This window comes from Typopeltis vanoorti, chromosome 21 (genome assembly GCF_054136105.1).
Source record: "Typopeltis vanoorti isolate ZY-2024b chromosome 21, IOZ_Tvanoo_1.0, whole genome shotgun sequence".
NCBI classification, from domain to species: domain Eukaryota; kingdom Metazoa; phylum Arthropoda; class Arachnida; order Uropygi; family Thelyphonidae; genus Typopeltis; species Typopeltis vanoorti.
Genome location: NC_143569.1, coordinates 90,319,180 through 90,340,990, shown reverse-complemented (window position 1 = coordinate 90,340,990; position 21,811 = coordinate 90,319,180). Strand labels below are relative to the sequence as shown.

Below are 21,811 nucleotides of genomic sequence, written 5' to 3'. Positions count from 1 at the left end.
ATGAAAATACCAGTTCAATGTTGGGAAATATAACGTTTTAAATTTTGGGAAACAAAAATAGGATGTAGAATTTACGCTTAGTGGGGATATATTGTTGGAGGTGGAGGAAATAAGAGATCTTGGAGTGGATAAGCATCTAAAATTTAGAGTACACATTGCGAAAATTGTGAGGATAGCACAATGAATTCTGGCAATGATGCAGAGGACACTGGCTTCTAAAGCTAGGAAATTGATTTCATTGTATAAGGCCTTGATTAGGCTACATATGAACTAGTGTGAACAGATTTGGTCACCTGGTTTTCAAAAGGATGAAGAGATGTTGGAAGGGGGGGGGGTCCAGAGGTGATTGACAAAAGTAGTTTCTGATCTCTGGAATGTTGAATATGAATTGAGATTTATTGTCTCAATGCAAATTGCATTGAGACAATGCAATTTGCAGAGTCTAGTGGATAGGAGGAAGAGGGGTGACATTATAGAGACAAATTAGTAAGGCATTGTTATAGGATTAATGTTGAAAAGGTTTTTGGTGGGAGATTGAGGGGGAACAGGAGGCCATCCCTAGAAGCTATATAAGGAGGTTGTGAGCAAGGAAGTGAGAATAGGTTTTCTGCATGGAGAATTGTGAATGATCAGAATGCATTGCCTGATAATGTGGTGTCTGCAGAGACATGAGCTGTATGTATGACAAAGGGACTTCCTAGACAAGTCTTTGACTGCATGGTGTCTTAGGAAAATAAAAATTAAAATAGAAAAAAAAAATGCTTTTAGCATTTAATATTAATGTTATTTGACAATTATTTCTAAATAGATGGAAAAATAAAAATACCGTGATTTCTGGCCCATCTCTCTCTCTCTCTCTCCCATATTGTATCAATCCTATTTTGAATAAAAGATAAACACATATCCAGAAATTTACTCTCTTTACTGAATGCAAAATGACAGATCTAAGACCTTTTCTTAATATTTTCACTATATTTGTTAAGTTTGCAATAATCCCATCAGATTTGCCTGTTTCTTCTCACCCCTTTTATCAACTACCCTGTTCGAGATTTAATGTGTAATTAGAAATCTGCAATCTTATGAAACATATCACTAAAAACACACGTAATAACCACAGTAATGACTATTTAATTCATAATTTTTTCATCCCAAGTATCTTGAGTATTTAATTCATAAATATTTCATCCCAAGATACTTGGGATGAAATATTTAAGAATTAAATAGTCATTACTGTGGTTATTACGTGTGTTTTTAGTGATAAATTCACCACAGGTTTCGTTATATAAAAATATGAAAACATATGTTTCTAATTATCACTTCTAATTCCCCCTGCCCCATTTTTTTTTTCCCCATCATCATCATCAAATTCCTGCCATGTACCCTCAAGGGGTGTACAGGACATGATAGTACTACACGAAAAATTTACATCATTACTAACTTCCTATCTACAATTTTCCCCCAAATCTATCTGTTACTTGTCAGGACTCCAACATTATCAGGTCTTATATTTCTGTCATCTAAGGCACTTTGTATCCTATCAAACCACCTATATCTTGGTCTTCCTCTGGGTCATTTTCCTGCCAATCTGGCAGAGAACACTTGTTTTGCCAATCTTTCCTCGCCCATTCTATTTAAGTGACCATACCACCTGAGATTAGCTCTGCAAACGCATTCCTGGATGCTGATAATGTCAAGTTCTTTCCTAATATTCTAGATTTTAATATGCTATTGCCATTGATGACATCTGTTCATGCCTCTAATCTTTCTCAGGACTCTCATATCTGCAGTCTCAAGTTTTTTGTCAAGTGTTTTACTTCTGACCCAGCTCTTAGATCCATAAGTTAAAACTGGTTTGAACACTAACAGCTAATTTAGTGTTCTGCCTAATTTCTCTCTTATTCCATATGAATTTGTTCAATTGACTTCCCACCATACCAGCTTTATTGATTCTGTTGTTTATTTCCATATTAATTTACCATCGTCACTAAAAATCGTGCCTAAGTAGCTGAAATGTTTTACTTGTTCCACAGGTTCTCCGTTCAAAACTTACTTGACATTTTCAACGATTCTTCCTATTTCCATTGTTTTTGTCTTTTTATTGCTGACCTTCATACCATATCTATTACAACAGTTATTCAATTTAGTCTGGGAATCTTGCAGACTTGTAGTGGATTTATTTAGAAGTATAACATCGTCTGCATAAAGCAAAGAGCTGACATTAACATCTCCAATTTTGATATCATGTTTAATACCACTTTCCTTCATAATGTGATCCATATAGATAATGAATAACAGAGGGGATAATGTACAACCTTGTCTCACACCAGATTTAACATTAAACCATCTTCCTGTACTTCCTTCAATTCTAACTGTTGACTTACAACTCAAATACAGACTAAGTATTGTTTGATATAATGCCCCATTGACACCATATAACTGTAGCGTATTGAATAGCGTCTCTCTTGGCACCTCGTCATATGCCTTTTCCAGATCGACAAAACTTAAGTATAGATCTTTGTTATATTCCCATGCTTTCTCAACTATTTGTCGTAAAGTGAAGATATGATCCTCACAGCATCTATTTGGCCTGAATCCAGCTTGTTCTTCACCAAGCTTTTCTTCTACAATTCTTCTCAACCGTTTCTCAAGTATACTTGCATATATCTTACCAGGAACACTCAGTAGGGAAATACTTCTGTAATTCTCACATTCAGTTTTATTTCCATTTTTATATATGGGTACTATTAGAGCTCTACTCCAATCATCGGGAATTCGTCCCTCTGTCCAGGCTTTCTGAACTATGCAGTGCAGCCACTGCAAGACTTTTATACCACCATAATTCAGCATTCCTGGTCGAATATCATCTACTCCTGCTGCCTTTCCACATTTTAAGCCTTTGATGGCTTTTTCTACTTCAGGTACGTATATCCTGACTGTATGCCTGTTGAATGTTTTTTACCACTGTGCTATCACTGCTTGTTTCATTTAGCAGTTTTTCAAAGTAATTCTCCATACTTCAAGGATATCTTTTTCTCCAGTTTTCATGTCACCTTTATCATCTCTAACTCCTTTTACAGCACTATTTCCTCTATTTCTAAGCTTCTTCAATAACCTTCCAAAATATTTTGCCACCTTCTTGATATTTATTTTCTATGTTCTTGCCAAAGTCCTCCCATGACTTTTGTTTAGCTAGTTTTACACAGTGTTTAGCTTTCTTACATTTGTCTCTGTATTCCCTAAGAGCATAAGCTGACTTACTTGCCAGGAACGTTTGATATGCTTTCTTCTTTTCCTTCACTGCCTCTTTAACATCCTGTGTCCACCATGGAGTTCTGATTTTCTATCCTTGCAGACAACCTAACCACATGCTTCTCTGGCCGAATCAATCAGGGTTTGCTTCAAGGCTTGCTACTGAATAATCGCCAAGGTTTGGTTACTGTTCTCAAACTCTTTCATTTTTCTTCAATAATCTTTGTGTATTTTAGTCTACAGCTCATATCTGAGAGCTGCTCAACTTTCATTGGCTTTAAAACTTTCTTACATGTTATTCTTTTCAATATGAAATTCAATTTTATCCTCCTCATGACTAAATAGTGATCATTTCCAATTTCATATCTTCTGTACACTCTGGTGTCCTGCACCAGGGAGAAAACATCACTATCAACAATAACATAGTCAATGAGACTTTTCTTATTCCTTGCCTCTTCTCTTCATGTGAATTTGTGCACATTTTTATGTTGGAACATGGTGTTAGTAATAACCAGTCCATGTCCTGAGCAGAAATCCAACAGGCATTTGCCATTATTATTAGCTTTGCTCTTTTCTCCAAATTTTCCCAATATATTTTTGTATGTCTGACAATCATTTCCTACTCTTTTATTTAGATCCCCAACAAGGACCAACTTTTCCTTTTTCATTGTGTAAGTTGCTTTCTCTAAAGCCGCAAAAAGTTCCTATGCTTCTTCCTTAGTAGAACCTTGTGTGGGACCATAAGCACAAATAAGTCTCATTGTCCAGTTCCCCATTCTCATATTTGCCCACATCACTCTACTTGAGACTGCCTGCCATTCAAGATTAGCCTTGTATTTAGTGATGAATACAATGCCTATGCCTTCTTTTCCTTGATTGTAATTGCCTGAATATAACATTTTGTATTTCTTCCTCAGAAAGATCTCACCAGTTTTTGTCTTTTTTGTTTCAATCACCCCTATTATGTCGATCTGGTACTTATCTAATTCCTCAGCTAGCTCCATTTCTTTGCCATTCAGGCTTCTTATATTGATAGTACCGATCTTTAACTCTGGTGATGTTGAGTTGCGGTGTGTTTTCAGATTTGTTCCAGTAGCTGACTTTTTGCTGTTTACCCTAGTACCCTGGTAAAAACAACGACCTGGTGACGCCTCAGCCGGCTTGAAATTTTGTCATGTTGTACCATCATTTTATAATTTGGTTTGAGCTAATAAGAATTACAATTTGGTCGGCTAAATCCCAAATTGCCAGCCCATCCTCGTTCGTTCAGTATCCAGGTAGATACCCAACAGGGTGCACCACGAGAAGGTGAGGATTGGACATGAGGTCAGAAGCCCTGGTTGGTTCTCTGCATTCCTTTAAAGGTGATGTGGAGGTGTCCTCTCAGTTATACAGCTTTGACTCTTAAGCATCCCTTTTTTACTTTGCTTATGTTCATTTTATCTATGCTTTCCTTCTAAATGTATTTTAATCATTGTGTATTTTCATTCTCTGTCTTTTATTTATCTATGCAGTATTATCTTTATGAATTATACAAATTCATTTTATTGGCATGATGTCAAAAATAGTGCTGCATGTGCATGGTACATTTAAATGCAGTTGCAAGATTAGCCAAGTGTGAGTGTATACAGAACAAGCAGTGAACAGCATTCTGCCAGGTTTAAGAACATATGTCACTACCATTGCCGAGTGAGGACATTTTGCAATTGTGTATTTCTGTAAAATACCCTAAACAATAGTTAAGCATATAAATCTGCTGTTTCCTAAATCTCACCAATACCCACTCACCTGATCTTCAGCTTCTCCCTTCTGTAAAGAAGGCAGATGCTGAGGATATGCTTTTTACTCAATGCTTCCCATACAATATAAGGGAAAAGTAAACGGCGTAATTAAAAGTTAAATGTTAACTGCAAGTTAACATTTTCAGTACTGCTTTATACTTACCTTCAAATTGTTTTGTTTATGCAGAAGAAATCATAGCATTAGGCAACAGTCCTGAAGTACAATTTTAATTAAGTAATAATTTAAGGCTGAGGTACTGCTCCTTCCCTCTGATGATAGTCTGTGCCCAAAGCACTAGTATTTTGAAGTTTCTCAATATCGGTAATTTCCCCTCAAATTTTTATTCCACCATTTTTCTTAGCTTCTTCTCAATATGCTTTCATAAATCTTACCTGGAACACAGTCAAGAAATTCCTTACACAATTCTTGCATTAAATTCTAGTTCTAGGCCAGTCAAATCTTGTAAAATGTTTATATTTTCATATATGAATATTTCCAGCAAAATATCATCTACCAACTGCCTTTCCACATTTCAATATTTCAGATGACTTTTTTTACAGCCTCACTGCACTCTTCCAGAATAATGTTCTTCAGTTAACAGTAGTAATGTTTCATGATATAAAAAACAAACAAACAAACAAACAAATATTTGTAACTAATGCATATTAGTTTTTAATGTGGCATATGTGTTTTTGTATAAAATTCTTTTAGAATAATTTATGCCAATGCTTAACTCATTTAATAATTTTCCAAAGTAATTACTTAAGACATCACAATATTTATATCTTCAGTTTTTACATTGCCTTATTATCTTTGATTTCTTTCACAGAACTCTTTTCTGTAATCAGAAATAATTATCAGTACTTGATGTAGACAAAAGCCATTGAAAAACCTGGAAATGTGGAAAAGCAGATGGAATACATAACATTTCAGCAGAAATGTTCAAATATGGAGAGAGATTTTATAAGTTTTATGATGGCTTTGTTGCATAATTCAGAAGGTCTAGTCAGAAAGTTGAATTCTGGATGATTAGAGTAGAGCTGTCATATAAAGCAAATAAAATTGAATATGAGAATAACAGAGGAATTTCCCTACTGGATGTAAGATTTATGCAAGAATACTTGAGAAGAGGCTAAGAAAAATGATTGAAGAGAACATGAAGAATGATCTGGATTTGGGCTGAGAAGTGATTGTCAAGATAAAATTTTCACTTTAATACAAAAAAGCAGGCAAATGAATTTAGGATTTATAAAGTGTTAGGGAGAGGGATTTATAAAGTATTAGCACCTTCCGGGGGCTCCCATTCCCCAGAAGGTGCTAAGAATCCCTGGGTAACCAGATCTCAATGGCATTGGAAACTAGACTTTTGAACTTTAAACTGTAGGACTCTTTTGGTATTCCAAAAAAAGTTGAAATACCAAAAAGTTGGAAGAAACTAGACTTTTGAACTTTAAACTGTAGGACTCTTTTAATATTCCAAAAAAAGTTGGAATACCAACTTTTTTTGGAAGTTAGCAGGCCATGGATTTAATTTCTGTGCTTCTTCTTTAGTAGAATGTTCCATAGGACTATAAGGAGACAAATAAGTCTTGTTAAACTCCCCATTTTAAACCCCCACATCAATCTAATTAAAAGTTCTGCCATTCAATAACTTCATGTTTAGTGTTGAATATTATAGTTACTCCTTTCTTTCACTGATCATTATGGCGTGAATATAACATATGATTTAGAAGATACCCTGTTTTAGTCTTCTTTGTTTTGATGAGGTATTTCTCTCTATCTCTTTTGCCATATCCACTTCATTCCTGTTGAGGTGTCTAGTTTGAATTCTCTGTTGAGTTTCAGTTTGTTCCAATATCTGACTTTTCACTGTTCATCCTGGTTCCCTGATGAAAATAGCAAGGGATGTTGTTTAACTCACTGATCAATGCTCAGATGATATGACATTTGTTCTTCTTGTATAATTATTGTCTTTTAGTTTAAGCAAATACAAATACAATTTGGTTGGCTAAACTTCAAATTGTCAACTCATCCTCATTCATTCAGTTTCCAGAAAGATAGTTATGAAAGGGGTGCATCACAAAACATGAAATAATCAAACTTTTTTTGAATGAATACTTGAATTTCTGGTAGGAAGAAATGTGTAACTTTTATGTGTGCTAATAAACTTGCTATCAGATGAAAAGCACTTATAGCAGTTTCTTGCATCCTAGACAGGATTCAAACTCCTGTTATTCATTCAATCTGAAGGGCATAATGACACCAACTTAGCTGCAGAGGGTTACAATTACAGTTTATCCCACCCATGAAAATTTGTAGATCTATCACACATTCTGGATGGGCTAAGCGTTAAACAAACTTTAAATCCTGATCTACAGACCAAACATTAAACTTTTCATGCCACTTAAGCTTCAATAAATAGGGGTGGTAGCTTAACCATTACATGATAAAATTCATCAACCACCTAAATACATTCAACTCAGTAGCTTATTGTTTGGAGAAGAGAAGTTATTTTATTTCCCTGTTCAGCCTGGATGCCAAATGAAGGATGATGGGTTGGCAATTTGGGATGTAGTCAACCAAACTGATACATTATTATTATTATTATTATTATTTTAATTTTTTTTTTTTTTTTTGAACAGACAAATGGTTAAAAAGGAGTCTAATAAAAAGTTTCTGAAAAGTGTCCTGAAATAAACTATCTACAACATCAACATAAAACACATCAAAATTTAAAATAGTATGTGTGCCACGAAGCAATGTATATTGCTTCGTATCCAATGTCCCATCAGCAAAATTTATGGAATGCAATTAAAGAAGGAAGAGAGATCAAAGCTAAAATGCCACATTTACCTTGCTGAATTCTAATACTTTTAAGCATATTTATTACCAAGAAAAAAATCTGGGAACCAACAAAAAAAACTTTCCTTTAGGGAAGTATTTTAATTTTTATAGCTCGATAATGAAAATTACAATATATAAGACTGTCTCTTTGGTCCCTACAGGTTTACCATAGTGAATGTTTCTTGTCATCATCATCAAATTCCTTGATATATACCCTCAACAGGTGTACAGGATATGATAGTAACTACATGAATAATTACAGGTATTCCTTGATATATGCGGCAAGAGTTTTGATTAAGCGCTTTAACCGTGCGGAGCTTGCAGCTGATCTGACAGATACATGCAAAATGTTTAATATAAATATTCGTACACAATTCAGTGTATAGCTTGGAGGTTATGAGTAGCTGTGCATTCTATGTTAAGAGTAATATTCTGCACTGTTTTTGCTGTCAGTTTGGTTTAACACATGCTATGTAAAGGTGTTTGTAATATTTGACAATAAATAGTATCTGAGAGATACCGTGACCTCTGATGTCAGTATAATACGGTTTAGTTGTTGTTTTTTATTCTTTGTTGAATAATTTCTAGATTGTAACTGAAAATACATAAATCATAATGTATTACTGAAATAGAGAGCCAAAGGCTTATTTATCATACATATCTTCTAGGAGATGTGCTTTACATTATGAAAAAATACTAAGGAAAGTGATCTGGAGCTTACTCCACCTTTACCATGAATTTTCCATATGGTTGCTTATGCTTGCATCTGCCAAAACTTTTAGTTTCTATATATTCTTCAAGAAACTCTTGTAGTTTCTATATTCGGCTATGAAATAATGTTGGATTCCATATCCACTTAATTTGTACCATCATGTATTATATTTGCAGTGTTTTTTTTATGTTTTATTGCATTTTAGCACATACTAGTAATGAATGTATCTCTCAGATATACCGCGACCTACGCTGCAATTTTTACCGCCGGAAGCTCCACAGGGTTACATTTACCATGCAAAAACATGCAAGCCTCGTGGTGTGAGCATGACGTCATTCTTCCTACGAATTATTAATACAGTAATCGATCATGGACGAATTGTAATTTTTACCATTAAGGCGATTTTGATATATGTGGTAACATCGAGAGATTAATTAACCGCATTAATCGAAGGATATCTGTATATCATTACTAACTTCCTATCTACAATTTTCCTCCAAATCAGTCTGTTACCTGTCAAGACTCCAACGTTATCAGATCTTATATTTCTATCTTCTAAGGCACTTTTTACTGTATCGCTCCACCTATATTATTATTATTATGAGCAACTCCAGGGAGTCATTAGACTCATCGAGGGAGGCCTCAAATCATATTCATCACAACTATTCGACATTCATACAGTATCTATCATACCTCGCCTTAAACTCATTCACTATCACAGCATCCACCACAGACTTTGGGAGCACATTCCACTCATTCACCACTCTAAAAGTAAAGAACCCAGCTCTAACACCTTTACTAACCACTCTTTTTTGCCCAGTTTCCATGGATGTCCCCTAGTCCTCCCACAACCAGCCCTGTTCTCAAAAATATCTTCTGAATTAATTTTATAGAAACCCTTCAGTAATTTGAATGTCTCAATCATATCTCCCCTCCTCCACCTATCAACTAATTTTTGCAACCCACAAATCCTCAACCTGTTCTCATAAGGTTCATTCCACAGACCTGCTATCATCTTGGTCACTCGCCTCTGGATCCTCTCCACCTCCTCCCCATCAAGAAGAAACCTAGGTGACCAAATCTGGGCACAGTAGTTGAGATGGGGTCTTATCAAGGCTCGATACAGAGGAACAATAACCTGCTTGTCAACGTATTCTTCAGCAACCAAGTGATTTGATGAGCTGATTTGGCCACTTTTGCAATGTGCCCCCTAAACTTCAACTCCTTATCCACCAACCCTCCTAAATCTCATGCCTCATCAATTTCGTGGAGTACAGTTCCACCAATGTAGTAAACTGCTGCTAATCTTTTCACTCCAAAATGTATAACCTTACATTTTGCCACATTAAATTGACATCCATTCTCCTTAGCCCAAAACTCCAATCTATCCAAATCATCTTGCAAAATTTTAACGTCATCAGCATTCACTATTGCTCTACCCAACTTTGCATCATCCGCAAACAAATGAACTGTTCCTCTCAGATCCTTTCCTATATCATTAATGAAAAAATTAAACAGCAGTGGTCCAAGAACAGATCCTTGTGGCACACCACTAGTCACAGGCCGTCTTGTGGGCTCTACTCCTGAATAAACCACTCTCTGATATCTCTCCGTCAACCACCCTCCTATCCATCTCACCAACCCTATATCCATCCCCATATGCTGCAATTTACTGATTAGAATTCCATGTGGTATCCTGTCAAAGGCCTTAGCAAGGTCCAGTAGAATCACTGTAAACCCATCACCCTTATCCAGTTCAGCCGTCACTGTGTTATAATACGTGAGCAAGTTACTGAGGCATGACCTACCCTTCACAAAACCATGCTGTCCCCGATACAGTATCCCATTTTCAGCTATCCAATCTTGTATTTTCCTCTTGACTATTTTCTCCAAGACCTTGATAATGATTCCTGTTATGCTGATTTTCCGGTAATTTTCAACAGCAGCCTTGGAACCATCTTTATGCAGCAGAACTATTTTCCCCTCTTTCCACCCCCCTTGGGACTGACCCAGACCCGAGGCTCAAATTAAACAAAATGGTTAAGGGCACTGACAATTCTTTAGCCGCTTCACGTACGACACGAGCTGGTATACCATCCAATCCCACAGATGTATTGACATTGAGGTTCTGTAATAGACTGGTTACCTCTACTTCATTCATCACAATTACAGTATAAGCTGTTGGTTCTTCCATTCCTGCAATGTCACCACCTGGATGATTTACTCTTGCAAAGTGCTCGCTCAGTAATTCCATAATATCGACTGATTCAGTTACCTCCCTACCCTCAGCATTTTTTAAGATCATTCTACCATGAACATTTTTCCTTTTACTTGCAACATATTGAAAAAACTGTTTGGGATTCTCTTTAGCCTGCATGGCCAATTTTCTTTCGTAATCCCCTTTTGCTTTTCTTACCACCCTTGTTACCATCATTGGCCTGAGCTTTATACTGTTCCTGCACCTGCTGGTCACCTTTCTCCTTAAATTCCCTCCACAATTGTTTCTTTTTTTGCGGCTCAAGCTTAATAGTGTTATTCATCCATTTAACCACTACTTGATTTATTATTTGGACTCTTGGTATACAGTCAACCATTGCCTCCTGCAAACACTTCTTTACCATCTCCCATGCACTATCAACATCCAGCCCTTGCAGTTTTACATGCCATGGCACTGAGCCAAGCACACACCTAAGCTTGTCATATTTAGCCCGGTAATTCCACATGTACCCTGTCTTAATTGTAAATCCCACTCCTTTAGCCAGAAGCCCATTTGTCCCATCCCTACATTGATGCCTTATACTAACTATCCCATTCTGATTTGTTGTCCTTCATACTTGCTCGGGCATAATATACTCATTCATACACTCAACTGCCTCCCTAAAGTCTTCATATCTATCCCCCCCCCTCTTAATATCTCTATATCTTGGTCTTCCTCTGGGTCTTTTTCCTACCAACCTATCAGAGAACACTTGTTTTGCTAATCTTTTCTCTCCCATTCTGTTTAAGTGACCATACCAACTGAGATTAGCTCTGCTAATGCATTCCTGGATGCTGACAATGTCAAGCTCTTTCCTAATATCCTCATTTTTAATATGATGAGAATATTTATTGTTACTTTCTGAAATCTTTTTCCCACAATAAGTTAAAGATGAATGAAAAAAGACTTGAAAAAAAGTTCCATGTTAGGTCTCTAGAGAAGGGTTTATGGATTATATAAAAAATAAACTGGCTACCAAGCACATCCCCCAGGTGGCGGATAGAGCGAACCCTGACTATCATTCATTGGATATTAGGGAAGCTCTGAATATACTGAATAAAGAACTGTGAAACAATTTTTTTTTTTTGACTGGTGATCCCATGTGAAAATATTGCAATTCACCAATCTGCAGTAGTCAGCATGGTGAATTATGGCCCAATCTTCCAAGATGAATCAAGCAGGAATAAAATGGCTCCCATTCCCCAGAAGGTGCTAAGAATCCCTGGGTAACCAGATTTCAATGGCATTGGAAACTAGACTTTTGAACTTTAAACTGTAGGACTCTAAGCAGTGAAGTAATGCCAACTGAATTAACCAAAGAGCTAAAGATACTAAAATGGGACATTCTTGGACAGTGTGAAGTTAGACATAATGGTGAAGAAATTCTTCAATTAAAAAATTGAGACATAATGTATTATGGGGCCAAGATAAGGAAAGAATCAGTGGAGTTGGATTCATGATTAACAAAAAATTGAAGAACAACATATTAGAATTTGACAGTATATCTGATCGAACAGCAAGCAGATGACAATGCTGATCCATCAGAAAATGATGACATTATTACCCAAAACCTTTTACAATGCTCACTTGATATAGCTGGTGTCACAGAACAGAACAGAAACATGACAAAATTTCTAAAGAAACCAAAAGCTTGTGAAGAAATGAAGAGAAATGAAACAAGCAGATAACCCACAGAATAAAATTGAATACACTGAATCATGCAAAACAATCTGAAAACATATCAAGGAAGAAATAAAAAAAAATTCAATTGTAAATTCATACAACAAATAATTGACAACAACTGTAGTCTCAAAAAAGCCAAACAAGAATCGATGAACAGCAATAAACAAATGGTTTTAGTCAAACTATGAGATGGGACCATAACCAGAGATAGATATGCTATAGCATAAAGGATTGAAAAATAATATTGAATATTATAGCAGGATGATGAATCAAATGAAGAAGGAGATAACTACAAAATAACCGAGTGACACAGATTCTACCAGAAGAAGTTATGTGGAGTATACAAAGCTTGCAAAATGGAAAAGCTGCAGGTGAGGATGCAGTTATAGCTGAACTTCTAAAAGCAGGCAGGGAAATGATCTACAAAATCTTGGCAAAACTATTTACACTGTGTCTAAAGAAAAATGATGTACCAAAGAACATTGAAAAAGGCTACTCTTACTCTGATACACAAAAAATGAAATAGAAGACTGACAAACTACCAACCTATCAGTCTGCCATTGGTGGTTTGCAAAGTGTTTCTAAAAGTCTGGCTCATAGGTTTTGTGCAACTCTAGACCTAGCGCAACCAAAAGAACAGGCTGACTTCTGAAGTGGCTTTAGTACAATTGACCATATTCAAGTTGTAGAACAGATTATCAAATGGTGTAATGAATATCAAATATACCATCATGTCTGGGATTTATTGATTATGAGAAAGCCTTTGATTCAGTCAAAACTTGTGCAATACTTTGAGCATTATGAAACCAAGTGGAGAAGCCATATGTCAGGACCATGAAATCAGCATACACCAATGCCTCAGCAGCAATTCATTTCAATGGAAACATCTCTACTGTGGAAATACAGAGGTACAAGGGTGAGACAATATCTCCAAAACTATTCAGCATGCCTGGAAGAAGTATTCAAACTTCCTGATTGGGAAGAAAAGGGTCTGAAGAGAAACGGAAGATATTGAAGCCATTTGACACAGTTATCTTTACTTCAACTGTGCATGAATTACAGACCTATATCCATGAACTTCAAATTGTTAGTATAACAGCTGGTCTAAAGAAGACCTAAATTATGTTCAATAACTATGTCCACTCAGAAATAACCTCAAATTCAATAATGATGAAATTGAGCAAGTAGATCATTACATATACTTAGGACAAAGAATATCAATGGAAAAAAATATCATGGATGAAATTAAAAGATGAATGATGTTTGGATGGAAAGTATTTGGAAAATTACAATCAATATTTAAAAGCCAATTACTATTATGCCTGAAAATAAGTTTTTAATCAATATATAGTTCCTATATTGACATATGGCTGTGAAACATGGACACTAAATGCAAAGGTAATTCAAAAATTAAGAACAATAAAATTTAATAAGGAAAGAAGTATGCTTGGTAACAGAAGACTGGATTACAAAAGGAATATGTGGATAAGAAATCAAACCAAAGTCTCTGGCATCATAAGAATAGTGAAACATCTGAAGTAGCAATGGTCTGGGCATATTGCTCAAAGACAAGATCAACCATGGACAAAAGAAGTACTGGAGTGGATTCCACAAGAGGTAAAAATGACCACGACACTGACCAAAAACATGGTTGATTGATGATATCAAATTTGCAAGAGTGACACAGGGAAGGAGAGCCATTGACAGACAGTTTTGGAGTAGTCTTGGAAAGGCCTTCATCCAGCAATGGATTGACAATGGCTGCTGATGATATATAAATATATATATATACTGTAGTCCCCCTTATCTGCGGTTTCAGTTATCCATGGTCAACTCCAGCCCAAAAATATTAAACGGAATATTCCTGAAATAAACAATTTATAAGTACATTGGCAAATAAAAAGAGGATATTAGATCGAACATTATTTGAAAGCCAAACATTTGCAGAACCATGAAAGTTTCATAAGTTGACCTGAGAGCTTATGAGGATACAATCCTTGGCATCTCCGAGTTGCCTTATGCACTACTTGATTTATGTAGCTAAGGCAACTAACTCGAGGATGCCGAGGATTGTATTCTTGTAAGCTCTCAGGTCAACTTAAGAAACTGTCATTGTTTCTACAAACATTTGGCTTTGAAATAATGTTGGATCTAACATCCACTTTGCCTATGTAATTTTAAATCGGCGAAATGAAATCAAGTGGCTCTTTCTTTTAGTAATAGACAATTCATAAGTTTTAAATTGTACACTGTTCTGCGTAGTTCTCAGTTATCAGATTGACTGTCGTGGTATCTCAGTGCTTGTGTTCAAAGTATCCTTGTTTTACTTAATAATGGCCCCAAAGCGCAAGAATAATGATGCTGGCAATTCAGATATGCCAAAGAGGAGCTGAAATGCTTCCTTTTAAGTGAAAAAGGTGAAAATTCTCAACTGTATAAAATAATAAATAACAACAACAACGACAAAAAAAAAAAAAACATATGCTGAGGTTGCTCAGATTCCATTCACATTCAGATAACTTTTATAACAGCATGTTGTTAATCTCTTACTGTGCCTAATTTATTAATTAAACTATCATGGGTATGTACAGGAAAAAACATAGTATATATAGGGTTCGGTACTATCTGCGGGGTGTCTTGGAACATATCTTCCACAGATGAGGGGAGACTACTGTGTGTGTGTGTGTGTGTGTGTGTGTGTGTGTGTGTGTGTGTGTGTGTGTGTGTGTGTGTGTGTGTGTGTGTGTGTACACACAAGTGTATTCAAAAAAATACCGAATCTTTGCTATAAAGACTTTATTGCTCATTTCACAACATTTTAAGCACTGTCCGCTTCAAAGTATTTCTCTCTACTGGTGATACATTGTTCCCAGCGTTTCTTCTATTGTTGAATGATTCCTATAACAGACTTTCTGTGATGGTACATAGTTCTCGTATCACATTTTCCTGAATCTCCTCTATGGTTTGGAAACAAAGTCCTTTCAAAGTGGTTTTAAGTTTGGGAAACAGGAAAAAGTCTGCTGGGGCTGGGTTTTCATTACCATTTGCATTGGCAAGCAGATCCTGACTGATTTCAACACGGTTCGCTTTCTGATCGTCAGTCAACAAACGTGGCATGAATTTTGCACTGATGTAATGCATCTGAAGTTTTTAAGTAAAAATTTGATGGCAAGATCCTATGCTGATGTCCACTTTGTCAGCAACTTCTCAGACAGTTATATGACAATTTCCACGAATCACAGCACGAACTCTCTTGACATGGTCGTCGTCTGTCAATGTGGAAGGTCGTCCAGGCCTGGGATCTTCACCGAATGACGTTCTGCCTTTTCAAAATGCTTAAACTACTCACAGCACTGCTTTTGGCAATTGAAATGTCTGCAAAATTTTTATCAAGTTTGCAGCAAAATTACACACATGTTGTTCTTCGAGCTCTTTCATTGTCATTAATCTGACAAACAGCTTGTGCATGTGCTCACTTCAGCAGATGTAACTAAACATCTAATGCTCATAGCAGAACAGGGCAAATAGCAGTGTGTTGTCAAAAACCTTCTGCTAAGTGTGCTCAGTAGCTGTAGAAAGCTCTCTGTGCCAGTTGGTGTGCTATTTAAAAATGTCGGTCTTTTTTTGAACACGCCTCATATATAAAATTAATAGAAATGGACAACAAATCCTTAGAATAAAAATTCTCTTAAAAATTTTTCTGGTTGAAAAAATATAGGTTTGAATTCAGTCTTGGATGTTAAGAACCAGTATAAGGATTGTTTCAGCTGAAGGTGGGTTGGCCAGTTTCATATGGAGGTGGGAGTGTTTTTACTTCCTGCAACACAGACAAATCACTAAACAGAATACATGCAATTAATAGACATCATACACTGGAAACATAGTCTTAGGATTTAATTTTGGATTTAGCTGTAATTCCAAGACAATTTCAAATTGCTATCTTACAGTTAACAGCAGATTAAAATTAACTTCAGTTAATTATATCTGGGAGTAATATGAGATTCACTTTAAAAATTCTCTGAAACTTACACAAAGAGTGGGCACAAGAGTGGAGAGGTTAACATGCCTAGGAGCAAACATATGAAGTTGCTGAAGACAGGAAATAGCTTCGGCCTGAACTAATGGATCTCCATGATCCTGCATGATGGCACAAGCTACTAAAAAGGAAGACCTGGCAGTGCAAATAGATGCTGTGTTTCCTTGAAAAAAAAAAAGGAAAAACATTTTATCTTTTTATTCAATAAAAATGCTTGGAATTGTAAGAGTAAAACTGATTTTACATTTGCTAACTCTGTAATTTAAATATATGCATAATACTTATAAGTTAAATTTTTTGTACTCGTAAGTGAAATTATTCTGTACGTTAAATTAATTTTTATTTTCTTTTTCAAAATTATATCAATCACATAAGTTTTTCATTCCAAATACAAAGATGTGAAAGACAGTGGAACAGTAGAACAAACAAGGAAGAATGGTAAAGAAGTTAGTATGAAAGAAATTATGAACACTAGTAAGGATATTTATTTATTTTTTATTTATTATTATTATTTTAACAATCAAGACAAGAATTATAAGGCTCAAAGAGCTATCATGCTCATCTAGAGCAAGCATTTACGAACATCCATACCAAAAGTGGGATTCAAACCCACAACCTGTTAATTGGGAGAGCAGTATGCTATCCATCCAATCAACCAGGCCGGCGTGGTTTGTTTGTTTTGGGTTTAATGGGACCAGGACAGCTATAGTCATGCTGCATCAGTACATAATGTAATAAATAAGTGGCATGTATAGGAATAAAAATCTGTATATAAAAGCAAATGAAACATTTCTTAGAAACACACAAGGTAATAAATAAATTAAAAAAAAACAGCATAAACAGGTAAAACAGTGTAGAAAAACAAATGTAAAAGATGTGACAAAATTTATGAAACATTCATAAAAAAGGTTCTGAAAGGTTCTATACATACACACGCACACACACTAAATTAAATTAATATGTAAATAATTTATACAAGATGGTAAAAATTGATGCTCTGTAATAATTTAAAAACTGGGATGACACTTGATGAATCTGTTAAAATATGCTTGAGATATAGCGCTCAGACAGATTATGAATGCTCTCATTGGTGAAACGAGAGCAGTCATTAAAATATAAATGATGGTTAGTCTAGTGCAGTGTTTCTCAACGTGGGGACTACGCTCCACATTCTACATTCTTTCTTTTACTTGCAGCATATCGAGAGAATTCTTGTGAGTTGTCCTTAGCTTGCAGAGCCAGTTTCTTTCTGTACAACAGTTGCGAGCGTGCTGCTTATAATTTTCATAATGGTCATCATCCTTATGCACAAGGTATTCCTTTCACATCATCCGTTTCTTATAAATCTCTTGCTTAATAACATTACACATTACACGAGCCCTTGGGACACATTCTGATATTGCATCATTTAAGTATTACTTAAATGCTTCCCATGCACTGTTGATATTCTTCACATCCAGCAACCAATACCATTCCACTGAACTCAGTATACTCCTCAGTTGGTCATAATTTCCTACTTTGTAGTTCAGCATGTAACTTTTTCTGAATGGAACATTCAGAAACACAGTTGTCTTTAACTGAAATACCATCTGACACTATAAACAAATCTAACACTTTTTGACCTTGAGTTCCTTCTGTCACATGCTGCTTGAGGAAGTTGTCCTGATAGACTGCATATGCTATGGGAGGAGTTATACTGGAGGAAGTAGGGGAGACAAGAGATCTGGGGTTGATGATTGATAGAAACCTGAAATTTAGGGGACATATTGCAAAGGTGGTGAAGGTAACATAGAGGATTGCTGTAATAATGAGAAGGACTCTGACCTGCAGAGATAAAATAGTTATCATTCCATTGTATAAGACCCTGATCAGACCACACTTGGACTATTGTTCTCAGATTTGGTCCTCAGGATTTGAAGGGGACAAATTAACTGTGGAAAGGGTACAAAGCCAGATAACAAAGATGGTTTCAGGACTGTACAATGATAGTTATGGGAATCGGCTGATGGAATGTGGACTGCAGAGTTTGGTGGATAGAAGAAGGAGAGGTGATATGATTGAGACTTTTCAACTGTTGAGAGGTGGTTACAGGGTTGACACTGGGGAGTTCTTTCGCTTGGTTGAACAGCGGGAAGGAGTAATGACAAGAAGCCATCTCTGGAAGTTACGAAAGGAAACTGTGAGCAAGAGAAGTGGTTTCTTTGCATGAAGGGTGGTCGAACCATGGAATGCATTGCCTGATGGAGTGGTGAGAGCGAGTGAGTTGTTCAAGGAGTGGTATGATGGACTTTGTGTTTCTTAGGGGGAAGGACCTCCCCTCGATGAGTCTTGATAGATTTTGTGTTTCTTAGGAAGGACCTCCCACGATGAGTCTTTTGACTCCATGGAGGCCTGAATAATAATAGTTCAAAGAATAAATATGGTAGGACTGAAATGAATGTGTAATCTTATTAAGCAAATCTAACATTCTTTGACCTCGAGTTCCTTCTGTCACATGCTGCTTGAGGAAGTTGTCCAACAACAGCTCAATAAATTCAGTTTCATCCTTCTCACGAGATTTTACTGTTACGCAATCAATATTTGGATAAGTAAAGTCTCCCATTATGCTTTCTCTTTTCACACCCATTGTCACTATTTGGTGATGCATTTCTTCATCACTAGCAACCAATCCACCAGGTCTGTAGCAACACCTCCGCTATGTAATTGATCTTGTTAGATTCCACCTCACACCAGACGGCTTCAAATTCACTGCCACATGAAATACTGTTACTAGTATTACAATCATAGTTCTCAACACTAACTGGATTCCAGTCATCCGATATCATTAGAAGTACTCCCCCCTCCTCTCATATCATGTCTATCCGTCCTAAAAATACTGTACTCTTGACACTCGATTCCAGTCAGTATGTCTGATTCTGATAGCCAGGTCTCACTAATGCCTACAAGCTGAAGTCCCATCTTATTGACTAAGGCCACAAACTCAAACTGTTTGTTTCTGATACTCCTAGTATTCGTATAGAGATATAATAAGCTACCTGCATGTTCTATTGTATACTCTTGTCTGCAGTCTGCATGACACAGTTTGGACAACTTGCAGATCTCTATTCTTCTCTAGAGCCTTATACGAAAGTGGTCTGAAACATTCTTGGCCTAACAATGAAAAAATGCATTAATAATTTAAAAATTATTTTTATTTTTCAACATAATCTCCATTAAGACTAATACATTTATTCCAGTGATGCTCCAGTGCCATTATCTCATCCCTGAGTTGGTTCTCAGTAAGATCTGCAAAATACTCCTCTACAGCTGCAATCATCTCTTGATTCGAAGAAAAACACTGACCAGAGAGGAAGAGTTTTAGTTTTGGAAAGAGACAGAAGTCAGAGGGAGTCATATTGGAATAGGGTGGATGTTCCGACAATTCATAGTTTAGATCCCTTAATTTTCCCATTGCCATAACACCTTTGTGGGCAGGTGTATTGTCATGATGAAAGATGATTTTTTTCTTCTGCAAACCCGGGTCTTTTCTCACAAATTTTTTTGTCTAGTCTGGTTAAAAGATTGGAATAATATTCCCCAGTTATTGTTTTACCCTTTCCAAGATAATTAATAAACAAAATGCCTTTAGCATTCCAAAACACCGATGCCATGACCTTTCCTGCTGATGGAACCGACTTTGTCTTCTTTGCCATTGAACAACTGGCTTCTGTCCACTATTTTGACTGCTGTTTGGATTCTGGTGTGTAATGGTGAATCCAAGTCTTATCTATAGTAATAAATAGATGCACAAAATCAGTTTTATTCTTGTTGAAACATTCTAAGCAGAGTTCAGAGATTTTTCATGCAAGTGCATTTTCGATCTGCTGTGAGCAAGCGCAGCACCCATCTTGCACAAAGCTCTTTCATTTGCAATTCTTCATGCAAAATATATCCTACATGTTCTTTTGAAATGCCTATAGTCCAAGCAATTTCATGCACTTTGACTCACCGGTCCTTCAATACCATATCATGTACTTCATCAATGATTTCTGGCATTGTTCCACTTTTTGGACGTTCTTCACGTGGATCATCTTCAAAGCTGGTACAGCCACTTTTAACTCGGCAACCCATTTCTTAATAATCAAAAACGAAGGAGAAGACTGTCCATAAACGTTTATGAACTTCGATGAATTTCTTTTGGCATTAAATCTTCTTTTACAAAGAATTTTATAACCGCACAATACTCAATTTTATCCATTTCAAGGGATACAGACAACACTTTTGTTTCAGACAGCTGTATAAAACAAACTACTTGATAGAATGACTTGCAATTTCACATGGATATTTATGATAGATGTACCAATTTAGAAAAAAAAACTTGCTGATAGTGTTGCCATCTATGGTCGAGGCCAAGAACTTTTCAGACCACCTTGTACATGTAGACATCTTTGCACATATTTGATTGGTCCAAACCAGACAAGCGCAAAGTAGAAATTGTTCTCTCCTCATAATGCCCATTCCCCATCATTAGCACAATTATATAACCTTGTCGCTCTTACACTCATATTCTCACCATTCCTCCGATTATAATTTAGTTTCCCAGAGTTTCTCTGTTAGGTCTCATAACAGTTATTAATTTTTCAAGACTACTGATACCAAACGCATTCAGATGTATGCTGTCCCTCTTATACAAATCTAATCTTCCCTCAAACTCACTTCACACATCCGAAAACTCGCATCCATTCTTTCTACACAGTCTATGCTTCGAATAGTTTGCTTTTATAGCCCTTTTTCTTAATTCATTTTTATCATATCAAGGTAATATACTTACTATTTTCAATTTCTCACTCTTGCCTCTTCTAACAATCCTTTCATGTTCTCTTTCACAATGAACTTATCACTAGTTAAGTCGTTGGTACTTACTACAATTACAATACTTTTCTGTTTTTGAATTGCATATGCTATATTTTTAATTTTTTCTCCTGGAAAACTTGATGTTATAACCCACTCATCAATAGCATGTTTTATGATATAGTCGCCATACCAAATAACATCCTTCTTTTTACAAACAACGTTACTTACCTGATTACGTGCTTTGTTGTTTCTTATTTGGCTGCTTAATCTTCTTTTCCTCCTTATGTTCATTCAAATGCCTCTGAACTTTATGTAATTCTTGCATCATCTCTTTGATAATCTGCTTTAATTTCACTATTTTGGAGGTTAATTCATTTTCAGTGGCCTCCTCAATATCTTCAATAATCTCCTTAAG

General features: G+C 36.0%; 1 protein-coding gene across 4 annotated transcripts in view; it reads right to left on the bottom strand.

Annotated features, from left to right (window-relative positions):
- Positions 1-21,811, bottom strand: part of LOC150095098 (HEAT repeat-containing protein 5B) — a 665,516-nt gene that overhangs the window by 272,960 nt on the left and 370,745 nt on the right. For all 4 annotated transcript variants that reach the window (XM_090410861.1, XM_090410863.1, XM_090410862.1 and 1 more), the window contains one exon: positions 16,557-16,726. In XM_090410861.1, coding sequence (XP_090266987.1) covers positions 16,557-16,726 — 170 coding nt within the window. The remainder of the gene's footprint in view (positions 1-16,556; positions 16,727-21,811) is intronic.